Source organism: Macrobrachium nipponense, chromosome 5, assembly GCF_015104395.2.
Source record: "Macrobrachium nipponense isolate FS-2020 chromosome 5, ASM1510439v2, whole genome shotgun sequence".
Classification (NCBI taxonomy): Eukaryota; Metazoa; Arthropoda; class Malacostraca; order Decapoda; family Palaemonidae; genus Macrobrachium; species Macrobrachium nipponense.
In genome coordinates this window covers 89,952,519-89,966,588 of record NC_061107.1, presented here as the reverse complement: position 1 = coordinate 89,966,588, position 14,070 = coordinate 89,952,519, and the positions used below count along the sequence as shown (strand labels likewise).

The window sequence follows — 14,070 nt, the reverse complement described above, 5'->3', positions numbered from 1 at the left end:
TTCTAACTATTCGCGGGGGGTCTGGTACGCATCCCCCGCGAATACGAGGGGACCACTGTATTATTCGTCGGGCTAGAAATATGCTAAACATACTACGTATATGATAACCTGTCCACTAATTTCTTGAATAGCTAACTCTAATGTTTCCTTGTCTCCTGACCAAGACAAACATCTCTGACTGGTATAGCACTGAACCTTCCTACACGAAATAACAAAAAGAACGTCTATCACATGTGAGGGTACTCATCCTACGCTTGAAGGGCGTGCAGAGCTGATGAGCACCAACATGTCCAGCAGTAGAAGGCTCGATTATCGAACTGCAGATGAAGTAGAAGCAGAGGCATTTGCAGACGGCGACGACGTTTATTTTTTGCAGACGGCGACAACGTTTATTTTCTAACTTATCCATAGCGAGTACAAAGTAGCTATCCAAAGTCAAATGGGAGAAATACTTTAATCACAGTCCAAAGTCGTAATCTGTATCCAAAATACGAAAACTCTTTGAGTGGGGTCGGGCTAAATGACCAAAAGTTCGCCTGATGTGGGACTAATCCGCACAGCATGGCAAACAAGAAACAATTGAGGAGACAGGCCTATGGTGGCCGGTATTTGCGGCAGCGTTGCCAACGGTAACACAGGTAACTCATTTGACTAGATTTTACCTGCAGCGTTTGTAACACTGACAGTTAAAAATGAAATTTTCATTATTAAAATGAAGTTTTATTGTATACTTACCGAACAATTATGATTATACCCACCCTCCTCCCTTTAGGTGGACGGACGGGCAGAAAGAATTGGATTCACCTGGGCAGTTGTACCTGGTTCTCCCGCGAGTGGAGGGAGATGACGTCATCACCACCAGTGTTGGCGACGCCTACGCGCTAAATTTGAATTTAGTCTCCTGCCGCTCGTGGAAATCACGGCTGTATAATTGTTCGGTAAGTATACAATAAAACTTCATTTTAATAATGAAAATTTCATTTTTATTGTAGTGTCTTACCGAACAATTATACAGCTGATTACACATTTATGGGAAGGTGGGATTCAGTGGACCACTAGTATTTAAATGGTTACATTTATTACAATACCAGTAAACACTCGAGGTGTCTGTTGTACCTTACCTTGTAAGAGAGCTACAGCAGACTGTTACTGCCTCTGGTCGGTGCTCTTCTTACTATTGTAGAGGAATTGGAATTTGACCAAAGTTAGCCTCTACAGGAGTGGAATCCTTCCGTAGTTCAAGCTAGTCAAGGCTGACTGACGGAGGATAGTAACAACAAAGATTGCCCTTGCCCTGGGCTAAGACCAGAAATTCAATCATACAAAACATTTGTCACCAACACCAGATTTAAAAACATATATACCCAACCATTATAAAATCTGACCTAACAGACTGGTGAGTATCCCAGGTACTCAGTACCCCCAGCTTCCCTTGAACTCGACAACCTATTTCAAGGTGAAAAGTTAGCATAGAGGTGACGACCCGTGCCATTTCTCCCAACACCATGCCAGAAACCGCCACCGGACCTAACGTTCTACAATTCTCGAAAACCGTTTCTATCTCTTTGAGATAATGACTCGCAAAAACCTAATTCGATCTCCAGAACGTGCTCTGAAGAATCAAAGCTAAAGATAAATTCTTTCTAAATGCTAAAGAAGTTGCCACTGCTCTAACCTCGTGAGCTTTAGCTCTCAGAACGGAAAGATTGTCGATCTCGGACTGCGAGTGAGCTTCCCTGATAAGCTCTCTAATAAAGAACGATATAGCATTCTTAGAAAGAGGACGAGAGGGATTTTGAACCGAGGTCCAGAGCTTAGAAGATTGTCCTCTAACATCCTTAGTGGCAAGAAGATACTGCTTAATAGCCCTGACTAGACATAAGAGCCTTTCTTCCTCCTCATGTCCAACCAAATCAGATAAGTTCCTAACCACAAAACTCCTCGGCCAAGGATTAGATGGATTCTTGTTTTTGGCTAGAAAGGTCAAAGATACCGAAAACACAGCATTGCCTTGAGAGAAACCGACTCTTTTGTCTATAGCGTGCAATTCGCTGACACGCTTAGCCGAAGCTAGTGCAATAAGAAAAAGTGTCTTCTTAGTCAAGTTCCTGAGTGAAGCCGACTTCAAAGGCTCAAACGGTGGCCCCATGAGGAACTTAAGCACCACATCAAAGTTCCAAGCCACTGTATTCTGCGGGAGCTTAGTGGTTTCGAAAGACCTAATGAGGTCCGACAGATCTGTGTTGGAGGAAATATCCAAACACTGATGTCGAAAAACCGAAGAAAGCATGGCTCTATATCCTCTGATCGTTGAAGGAGCCAGTTTCTTAGAGTTCCTAAGAAATAGAAGAAAATCTGCTATTTCCGTTAAAGAGGTCGCAAAAGTAGAGACTTTAGCACCTCTACACCACTCTCTGAAGATTCTCCACTTCCCTTGATAGAGTTTGTTAGAAGACTCTCTCCTACAACGAGCGATAGCTTCTGCAGCTCTTCTTGAAAACCCTTTCGCTCTGACAAGATTCCGGACAGTCTGAACCCTGTCAGAGCTAGAGCGGACAGGTTTTGGTGGAACCTCTTGAAGTGAGGTTGTTTGAGAAGCCACTTCTCTGGAGGAAGAAGTCTGGGGAAGTCTACTAACAACTGGAGAAGGTCCGGGAACCACTCTTTCCTGGGCCAAAATGGAGCGATTAACGTTAGTGTTACATTGCTGTGCGACATGAACTTGTTCAGCACCTCTCTTATTAGACCGAACGGAGGGAATGCATAAGCTTCCAGACCCGACCAATCCAACAGCATTGCGTCCACCGACCAAGCTAGAGGATCTGGAACTGGAGAACAAAAGAGAGGAAGAAGGTTGTTCCTTGATGTCGCGAACAGGTCTATGGACGGTCGTCCCCAAAGGCGCCAAAGTTTCTGGCAGATCTTGTTATCCAAAGTCCACTCCAGAGGTAACACTTGCTGTTGACGACTTAGCTCGTCCGCCAGGACATTCATCTTTCCCGGAACAAATCTCGGGACTAGCTGAACCTTCGCTTCGTTTGACCACAGGAGGAAATCCTTGGCTACTTCGTATAGAGAGAAAGACTGAGTCCCCCACTGTTTCCGCACGTACGAGAGAGCCGTGGAGTTGTTGGAATGCACTGCCACTACCTGACCTTCTACTAAGCTCCGAAACTGTCTGAGCCCCAGGAAAATTGCTAAAAGTTCCTTTACATTTATGTGGAACTTCTTCTCCTTCTCCGACCAAGCTCCTGAAGTCCATTGATTTCCCAGCAGGGCTCCCCAACCTGTGTCCGATGCGTCGGAAAAGAACTGTAGGTTCGGGAGGATGGGTCGTAAATCTAACCCTTCTTCCAACCTTGCCCGAGAGAGCCACCACCTTAGGTCCTCTTTTATTTGATCTGTGACAGGAAAGGTAATCGAGTCTGGTTGCGTTTTCCTGTACCAAGAGGCTCTTAGAAAAAACTGCAGAGGTCTCATGTGCAGTCTTCCCAACGTCACAAATTTCTCCACTGACGTCAATTTGCCCAGGAGCCTCATCCACTGATTGGCCGAACTTACCTTTTTGCAAGAACTCCTGAACTGTCTCCAGACAGCCTTGGACCCTCTTCGGGGATAGAAAAGCCCGAAAAACTTGAGCATTCAGAGTCATCCCCAAATAAAGGATGCTTTGAGATGGAACCAACTGGGACTTCTGTTTGTTGACCAGAATTCCTAACTTTCTGGCAAGATCCAGAGTTGTTCCAAGGTCCTTCATGCACCGACACTCTGACTCCGACCGGAGAAGCCAATCGTCCAGATAGAGGGAGATTCTTACTCCTAATATGTGCAGCCAGCTTCCTATCGGGGATAGAACCCTGGTGAAAACTTGAGGAGCGGTCGCCAGTCCGAAGCAAAGCGCCCGAAACTGAAACACCTTGCCTTCGAACATGAACCTCAGGTACTTCCGAGATTTGCGATGTATTGGAATGTGAAAATAAGCGTCTTGCATGTCCAGAGAAACCATCCAATCCCCCTGTCTGATGGACTCCAGAACCGACCGAGTGGTCTCCATATGAAATTTTGTTTTCTGGACATGCAAGTTCAGGGCGCTCACATCCAAAACCGGCCTCCAGCCCCCTGATGACTTGGGAACTACAAAAAGGCGATTGTACAAGCCTGGAGGAAAATCCCCTTCTATAGCGCCAGAAATTTGTCTGAGCCCGGAGAGTATGCCTGGAATGGAATTAGCACAGGTGAGAGCGAGGGAGGTGAAACGAGAGGAATACGATAGCCGAACTTGAGTACTTGCACTACCCAGGCTTCTGCTCCTCTGTTTTCCCATTCCTCCCAAAACAGAGCCAGCCTGGCTCCCACTGGTGCATGAAGAACCGAGCTTTCATTTGGAAGGTTTGTTAACCTTGGCCGAGGTCTTTGACTGAGGTCGCAAATTCGACTTCGGCCGAAAGAAGCGCTTGGGTTTTCTCCCTCGAAAAGGTGCTTGGGCCAGAGGAGAAACCGAAGGAACAGTCTCCAAAGGAGCTTTAGGTCTCTTAGTAGACTGTGCCAGTAAATCCAAAGTAGATTTCTTATCTAGCGCCGACGAAATTGACACTACATCGTCTGGAAAGAGGTTATCTTTCACAAAAGGAACAAACAAGAGAGCCGACTTCTGTTGGGAAGTAACCCTTTTAGAAGCAAAGGAGCACCAAAGTTGCCTTTTCTTAAGGGTACCAAAGGCGATGAGCGAAGCTAACTCATCACATCCATCCCTAATGGATTTGTCCGCACAGGACAGAACACCAATCCAATCCTCCGCTTACTCCTGTGAAAGAGAAGGACAGTCTTCGATCTTGGCCGCTAAAGCGCCAATAGTCCAATCAAGGAAGCTAAAGACTTCCAAAAGTTTAAATTGGTTCTTTACAACGTGGTCCAACTCAGGCGCTGTAAAGAAAACTTTCGCTGCGGCGAAAGCAGATCTTCTAGAGGAGTCGATTAAACTGGAGAAGTCTCCCTGGGAGGAGGCAGAAACTCCCAGAGAAGGAGCTTCCCCAGTTACATAAAACCTGTACCTCTTACGAAGCAACTTAGAGGGAGGGTAAGCAAACAGCGCCTTCCCTAAGTCTCTTTTCATAGACATCCATTTCTCCGTCTCTTTCAACGAATGTCTAACCGCTTTAGATAGAACAAGTTTTGGGAGGAGAGGGTCTGAAGTTTTCCTCCTCATCAAAAAAGTCGAAGTTGGGGAGCGCGGAGCCGCTTTCTCAAAATAATCTGGATAAGATACCAGAAGAAATCTAAGGAGACGTGAATAACACGAAAGGTGATGTGAATCCTCCTCCTCTACTTCTTCCTCATTCTCCGATACCGCCGAAGAAGTAGACGGGACTACAACCGGATCTGAAGGTTTCGAACAACCCTTGGACTCATTCATCCAGTTGGTTAACATCTCTAACTGCTTGCGCAAAGGCGCCAGAGACAAATCAAAAACAGTTAACGTAGGCTTGGAAGAGCCTAAATGTTCAGCAGGAGGCGGAAAAACTACTTGCGCCTCTCTCGGAGCCGCCGAAATTCGAGGCGAAACAGGCGCATCAGGCGTAACAGACGAGAAAGCGCCTAAAGAAACACCCTTAGAACTGCTAGCTACAGCGCTAAAACCACAATCTCTACTAGTAGATGGAGCCGAAAAAGGAACAGATTGAGGCGATGAACGAGCCGCTAACGGCCGAGGCGCAACCCTACTCTCAGGCTCCTTATACCGCTTGACTGGAGGAGGCGAAGAATCAGCGCCTGAACGCCTCTTTAAGGGACGCGAAACGGGCGAGTCTCGCCAAGAGCGCCGCGCGACCGGAGACGAATCGCTTGAATCATTCGAAAGGCGTCTAACCGCAACACCTTTCCAACGCTTAACCGAGCCCTGTTGAGGCGCAACAGGCTCAACAAGAGAGGCGCCTGTCTGTGGGCAAATCCCAATCGACTCCCTTGGACTTCCGGTATGTCTTCTCCCGGTGCGGGGGAGCTGGACAGTGACCTTTGTCTAGGAGACGTGTCAGGACAGGACAGACGCACCCTCCAACTACACTCTTACCTGAAGCCGCTTTCTCCAAAAACGTCTTAACCGAATTACCAAGTTGCATAACCGTATTCGCTAGTACCGAAAATTTCTGATCGAACCTCGATTCCAGACTGGCAATGGTGTCGGAAGAAACTACACGGGAAGCCGGAGAAGTGGGATTAGTAGGAGGAATAGGAGGTGTAGTTAAAGGAGACATAACAATTTGAGGAGAAACAGAAGGAACAGATGCATCGCAAGACGAAGCAGAGCTAAGATTACTTTCCCTAAGCGCTGCTTTTCTAATTCTGTCTTTAGGTAATTTCTCCGAGTATGAACTAAAAAAACTTCCATTGAGAATCAGTCCAATCACTACACTCGTTACATGTTCGATCTGCTGAACAAACCTGTCCCCTACACTTAACACATTTAGTGTGAGAATCATACTCTAACTTGGATAATCTAGTTTTACCTCCTGAGATGCAAAACCTAACTCCCGACGGACTAGAATCCGACATGGCAACGCCTAAATAATATGCAAAATAACAACAACGCCAAAAAAGAGTACTTCACCAATTCCGAAGATCAAATCCACAAGAAAAAAGCGAAGCAAAGTCATCCAACCGCACCGACCACCGATGTTCACTGGACGCCGGCAGGAAAAGAATTGGATTCACCTGGGCAGTTGTACCTGGTTCTCCCGCGAGTGGAGGGAGATGACGTCATCACCACCAGCGTTGGCGACACCTACGCGCTAAATTTGAATTTAGTCTCCTGCCGCTCTTGGAAATCACGGCTGTATAATTGTTCGGTAAGACACTACAATAAAATTACCCACTTAGTGGGTAAATATGGGGGATATAGTTCGGGCTGGTCAGTGACCAGGGCTAATTCAGGTGTTCAGGGAGTGTATTGCAATACATTATTTCTGTATACGTATACATTGCATGCACAAATAGCAGAAGACTTACAATTACATTTGGATTTATGTGAATAGTTTTAGCAGCTGCACCACTTGAAGTCCCAGCAGCAACAGGCCATGCAGGGTCCACAGACTGGACTTTTGTATCAAGCATATACAACTTACTCTTGGGAAAGACTTCATTCCAGGTGTGACGAAGTTCATATAACTTTTTCCGAGTTTTTTCATCACTCTGAAATAACAAAAAATGTTTCTGACTAATAACCACACTGTCACATTAACCTTTAAGGATTGTATTGAACTGGTCTGTGAAACATACTCTGTGCTAGGTTAATGAGTTTGACATTATTTAAAAATAAGTGTTGATCTTAATCATTTTAGAAATGCTAAAAAATAAAAAGCAAACATTAATATCAAGAGTCCTGAGTAAAAGTTAGCCATAATGAACAAATTTTTTTACTTTCATTTAAAAAGTTCATAATAAATAGCAGAATAGACATCTAATTTCTGCCTACACAGTGTAAAAATTTGATAAATTTCCTTCCCCATGATTGATGACTATTTGACCCACATATGATACCACCAATGGTATAAAAATAATGGGAAATATACTTGAGTGGCTGTCACCACAAAGTCCATTAAAAATTGTAAAATTTACTTGGGTGACAAGCACAATAACAATTCATCACTTTTTTTTTTAATCTGCCATAAATCAAAATTTGAATCAGCCTCGTGACAACAAAAAGTATCCAAACATACCACATTCAAATTTAGTTTTACGATATTTTTTTATGATCTTCGCTGGTTTCTTAAAAAAAAATATCTTGTGACAAGGAATCTGGCCATCATCAGATTCTCTAAGAGGTGGAAAAATAAATGAGAACTATACTCATCATCAGAATCCCGGAGGGTTAAAACTGAATAACCTCTCATGCACACACAAAACTGCTCTCTTCTCTTCCTCCTCTGGTGCCAAGACACAGAATGGCACTTTTCTGCTTTATTCATTAACTCCAAATCCATGCAGAAACAAAGCAGGCCCATCTTCCTACAACCCATACCAATAACCAATAGACCCGGTTTCTATTTGTCTGCATAATGTTCTATTGGTAAGAATAAATTTCAACATCCTATCTCACCAGCTTCATTTTTTCTTGCACCAGTCTCTGTAGCTTATCACTACCAGACACCAACACAGCATTATCTACTAAAATCAGCCACATCACACTCGATTCAAAACAGTTTCTCTTTATATACAAATATGTAACTATTTCCCATCACCACTCACCCTATGAAAATATTAAAACAGTTATGGAGGAATACATTTGTCACATAACCAATTACTCTCCCATCCACTAATATTCAATCTTCCATAATCCTATTACAATATATGTACTGCAACCTATTACTCCACACATCACATATTAAATAATTCAACATCAGCATTTCTTTAGTTTATATGGCAAATAGCCTTTCACTTCACTCTTTACTCTCAAACATGTCACACAAGTGCTTTACAACAAAGCAACTGATACACAAATCCTAATCATTGGCCAAAACCAAACTGTTCTTTAATCATTTTATACAACTTGCTTTCTTAAAAATCTCCCATACACCTTCTGCATTGTACATACGCACTAGGTAATGGCATACAACAAAAACTCTTGACTGTCAACTTTAACAAATTACCCTTATAGAACAGAATATCAGCTGCCTTCCAGACCTATATCAATGAAATCTTTCATCCACTTATACTTCATGCACCCTAATTAACCTCAACCAAATCATTTACTATACACCTATACTTGCAACTTCACAAACCAGAACATTTGCATCTTTTAACCACTGATTCTCCTTCAACAAGTACCACAATTTCTATTTAGTCTTTCAAGTAATGATACCGAAATCTTTAAAAAATAAAATCAAGAACTGACAACAAGAGGATAAAGGATTTAAAAAGGTCTGAAAATCACAAACAATACACCACAGCTGGCAAAAAATTCACAAGGATAACAACACCCACAGGAATAAATCAATATGATTTCTATGTATCAGCATTCAGTCTGTCATCTTGATAGACCTGGTGAAAAGTGAGGCTGGCAAATAAGGGAGAGGCATTTCCCTCTGAACAGTCTCATTACCTAGTTCCCACCACTAGTTTAAATGCTAAAAGTAACTTTGCTTCAATAATCATGACTCTACTGTGCCAGTTTATTTTAAGACATCAGTGGTTTGTACTTTTACCTCTTATGAAGAGTGAATACACATTTGGATAGGCATAAATCACTCAACTTCTTTGTTGACTGAAAAATTTTAAAACATTAGTTCAATTATATCCAAGAAAAAAAAAAACAGTCCTTTTAAAACCTCAGTTCAATTATACCAAGAAAAAAACATTATCTTCTTTCTGCATAAGACACAAATTATAAATATAAGCAACCATTAACAATTTACACATACAGAATTCTTCCTGCCATTTCAGTGTCCTGATCAAATAATTGATAAGTGAAATACTGTAATAATGTCTTACCTTTTCAAAGACAAATGTAAAGGTGTGGATTATATTTTGTGCAAAAAGTTTTATATAGTCTTTTCCAACATTCTTCAGAATGGAGTCTATCAGGTACATAAGTGGTAACTTGATCTGCAAAGAGAATACAATAGCCAGTTAGTCAGTAATCACTCAAAAGAATTCAACACGACTGTAAAAAATCCCTTTAGCTTGGTTGATAAGTCATCAAAAACACTAAAGAAAAAAACCTGAAGTGTCCACAAAATATGTTATTGTTATTATACAATTAAGTTTGTTCATACTTACCTGGCAGATATATATATAGCTGTATTCTCCGAAGTCCGACAGAATTTCAAAATTCGCGGCACACACAGTGGGCGGCCAGGTGGTAGTACCCATTCCCGCCGCTGGGAGGCGGATATCAGGAACTATTCCCATTTTCTATTCATATTTTATCAGTGCCACTGTCTCCTGAGGGGAGGTGGGTGGGGCATTTAACTTTAATATATATCTGCCAGGTAAGTATGAACAAACTTAATTGTATAATAACAATAACATTTTGTTCATGAAACTTACCTGACAGATATATATATAGCTGAATCCCACCTTCGGATGGTGGGAAGAGACAGAATAGGATTTTTGGGAAACTAAATTAAGTAGATGATATACATCTTGGTTCCTCACCTGTTAGCATAGCCGACTTCGTGATTACTGTCACCAAAGTCTGCTTCTGCGTTACTAGAGTTGCCAGCGAGGTAGAGACCTGTAATGCTGGTGCGCTCTAGATGATCTGTCAACGGGGGCGTGACCACAATGTGACTAGACCATATGACCATACTTCTGAGGGCAACGAAGCTAAAACCACCACCTGACCTAACCTATCAAAGTTAGTTCCATAACTTCTAGGCTAAAGAAAAGGAACGCGCCTCAAGCGACCAACCCTTCAAAGTTAAAAGCACACCTAGCCCTATCCCTTTTCTATAGGATAGGATTCGTGTTGCTTGCTGCCCCCAATAATATATCTACGGATATGTATGGTCCTAGCGACTTACAGATCTCAAATGTCGTCTTCACATCCCGTCGGGAGTGTGAAGCGAACACAGAGTTGCTTCGCTAAAGCGTGGCACTCAGGATGTTACTGAGTGTCATGCTCTGTTGAAATGCTTCCGAGGCCGCGCCCTCACCTCTTGAGCATTCATATTAAGAAAAAATCTCAAATCTTTATGCAAACATAATGAATGAGACTTCTTAAAAGAACTCGTTGACTATAATGCCAGGGTGTTCTTGGACATGAACCAGTCTGGTCTATTACAGAACACCGCAGATTGTCCGTTGACCTCGACTTTCTATAGTTTTATCAAGATAAAACTTGAGAGACCCGACAGGGCACAGGACTCTCTAATGCCCTTGCCCAACAATAATTTGTGCCATACCCTTGGTCTCCAAGCCTTCGGGTCAAGGTTAGACAGGTTTTCGTTCTTATCAAGAACGGAAGGCTTAGAGGACAGACCGCATTATGTCCTTTAAAGCTAAAACCTCTGATGATGGCTAAAACCTCACTAACCCTCTTTGCCGTGGCTAGAGCGGTTAGAATGTTAGCCTTTCTGGTCACGTGTATTAAGTTCGCAGAAAGGATAGGTTCGAAATGCTTTTGGCATCAGAAACTCAGACTACGTCTAAGTTCCATGCCGGAACCTGCGATCCAGAGAATTTCAAGATCTCCCCAGACCTCCAAGATCGTGAAGCTTTGTTGTTTGACAGAACCGAATCTCTGAGCCTAGAGGCCGTCAACAATATATTTGCATATTCTACAATAGTTAGGACTTCTAGCTTATCTCATACTTCATACGGAAAGATAGAACCATAAAGAAATTCACAGAGGTCGAGGTGGAGGAACAGTCATTTCCCTTCACTATCTCCAGAAACGGCCCCCCCCGATTGAACACTGAAAATAGGCAGCACTGCTTTGCCTTGGCCAAGAGACTGCCATTAATCTTGAAGATCTTATCGCTTCTCGATAGTCTGAACGCCTTCAGACTCAGAGAGAGAGTATTAGATACTTCACTAAGTGACGATGTTGATTACACCGATTTCTCTCGGGAAGGGTCTTTGGACAATTCTTTGAATTACCTGACCCTCTGTGAATCCAACCTCTTAGAGGCCAACATGTGGCGACTAAAGCTAATCCTCTAGGATCATGAATAAGGGAACAACTTAAGAGGAAGCTCCTTCGTCTTCAATATTACGAAAAACTTAACGAAAGGACGCCCTCAGTCTCTCCTCAACTTTCGACATACTTCTAAGTGAGGATTACTCAGACGTCAGTAGTTGTTGCCTTCGCTCGAGAAGACCCGCACGGACGTGCACTAGTTTAACGAACCTCTTGAGGATCGTTACGTTCCGTGCCCAAGCCCATAAACCAACTCTCTCTTCTTGAGCTATGAGAGAGCTGAGAAAATTATCCGAGATGATTTGGGCCACTCGATCCAAACTCACCCTTCGAGGAACTGGAGAGCCGACCAATTTGGCTTCCAATTTTCTTTCAGACAATGTGCCAGAACATCTGTTCCTCTGTTCGGATGTCTGGCACCCTCTCGCTATCACCGAGGTGATCCTCAAGCCGTTGAGAGAAAATTAGAATTATTACTAGATCTTTGATGTTATTCCAATTTCTTCGTGAGGAAAAATTGTAGAGGTCTGAATTGCTGTTTTTATTCAGGGAAAACAAGCTTCTCCAGCGAGGAAATGGTCCCCAGCAAACTCATCCATTCCCTCACTCAGCCTGCTTCCTTCCCTAAATCAGGCTGCGCTTTGCATAAGCAGGAGAGCATTATTATAGTGCTATGCCGCGGTAGATTCGTACAGAATTCTGTTACCGTCGTAAACCCGCACCCGAACAAGTATAAGAGATATCTTGTTGAAATTTTCTAAGTAAACGGAAGGCATGTTCATTCATGATTACTAGAAATTTCCTCAACCCGAGGCTAAAATCCATGATTGTAGGGCAGAGAGACGGCTTATTCAGCCATTCCCGCAAGGGAGAGAGACGTAACCAACCGCGCATGTCACCGAGCTAGCCGGTACTGCGTAGATCACAGTAACAGCAGCCTTGTTCATCGTCTCGCACTATCTGCCTGAGTTGCCAGCTACTCCTTTTACGAAGGGATAGGTATGAAATTATCGAGCAAAAGGAAACTCTCAAGCAGGCATATTTAAACAAAGAAACAAAATTCGCTAAATACAGAAGCTGAGTTGGTGTTGTCGTAACAATACCTGAAGAGTTGTTCTTACTCCGAAACTCTTGGAAGGTTGAAGGGAGTGTCAATTAAATACATTAGAACAACAGTTCTTTCGGCTTCTATCCGCAGAGGTAAATACGTATGCGTATATGACTTGACCCATGCGTTAGCAAAATGACGCAAAGATAAACTACGTAAGTATTGTAGTAATTTGAACATCGAATTCTCTACTACATCTTTCCTCGACGAGGAAGAGAGAAAGAAAGGAAAACGACTGTCCACGTTCTAATGAATGAGACTTTTTAAAGAACTCCTTGACTCTTTGCCAGACTCTTTGCCAAGAAAAGGGAGTAATATTCGAATAGAGATCATCAAGAGAGAACCGAGGATCGAAAAGGACCGTTCAATGTTCTTATGATATTGGACCTAAGACTTCCTGGATCTAGTCTACAAGTCTTTTTCTTACTCCCCGGATGAGCCTCTGAAAATGAATGAGAGCTCTTCCGAAAATTGTTAATGAGTTTATCCACTTAAACGATAAAAACGTTAAAATCTATGTCAATGAGAACTACCCCATTTATGAGGGGTCCCCCACTTAAATGACAAAACGTTTAGTATCTTGACAATGGGGAAAACGTCCTACTTGACAAAACTATTAGCACTTTGCTAATAGGGGAAAACCCTTTAACATGACCGAAAGTCACCCAGGAATCCGAGTATATAATCTTCCCGATTCTCAGAGAAATCGATGAAGAGAAAGAGGGATCGAAGAAAAAATTCGGGTATGTCTCTCCGCTAACTCCGAATCCTTTTTTAAAAATTTCTGTAAAGGAATGTCCTGTGGAGAGTCCTGAAAAAACCTCCTCTTGACGAGCGTTTATAAAGCGTCAAGCGTCCTTAGAAACGTCCTGAACAGCAAATAAGACGCCTTCTACAAGTCTTTTCTCTCGCAAAGCGTCCTGCCGAGCTTCCACCGAAGCGTCCTGGCGAATGTCCACAAAAGCGTTCTCATAAGCGTCCTGCCGAGCGTCCTCAAAAGCGTCCTGGAAAGCGTCCTGTTGAGCGTCCTCAAAAAACGTCCTGCTTAGCTACGAGCGTGTCTGAGCAGAGAACACCAAGTCTTCTGAACGACGTTTCAGAGAGGAACTCGTTGAGCGCCCTGATGCATGCAAGGCCCGCCAAGAGGCGTCCTGGCGAGCGACCTTGCCAACATCTCAATGTTATGACGAACCGCGTTTTGCGTATGACGTTGAATATTTTCTCAAGGGACGTCCATCATGCGAGTCTCCATGGAGAGCCGCACGCTGCTCCTGAGGTTGTGTGAACACTAAAGGAAGACGTATGGCTTTCGTCTTCAAGACGGGCC

General features: G+C 43.2%; 1 protein-coding gene across 6 annotated transcripts in view; it reads right to left on the bottom strand.

Annotated features, from left to right (window-relative positions):
• Positions 1-14,070, bottom strand: part of LOC135215495 (pre-mRNA cleavage complex 2 protein Pcf11-like) — a 120,094-nt gene that overhangs the window by 99,404 nt on the left and 6,620 nt on the right. For all 6 annotated transcript variants that reach the window (XM_064250263.1, XM_064250265.1, XM_064250266.1 and 3 more), the window contains exons 2-3: positions 9,484-9,597; positions 7,003-7,185 (exon numbers count right to left, since the gene is read on the bottom strand). In XM_064250263.1, the coding sequence (XP_064106333.1) occupies positions 7,003-7,185; positions 9,484-9,597 (297 nt within the window). The remainder of the gene's footprint in view (positions 1-7,002; positions 7,186-9,483; positions 9,598-14,070) is intronic.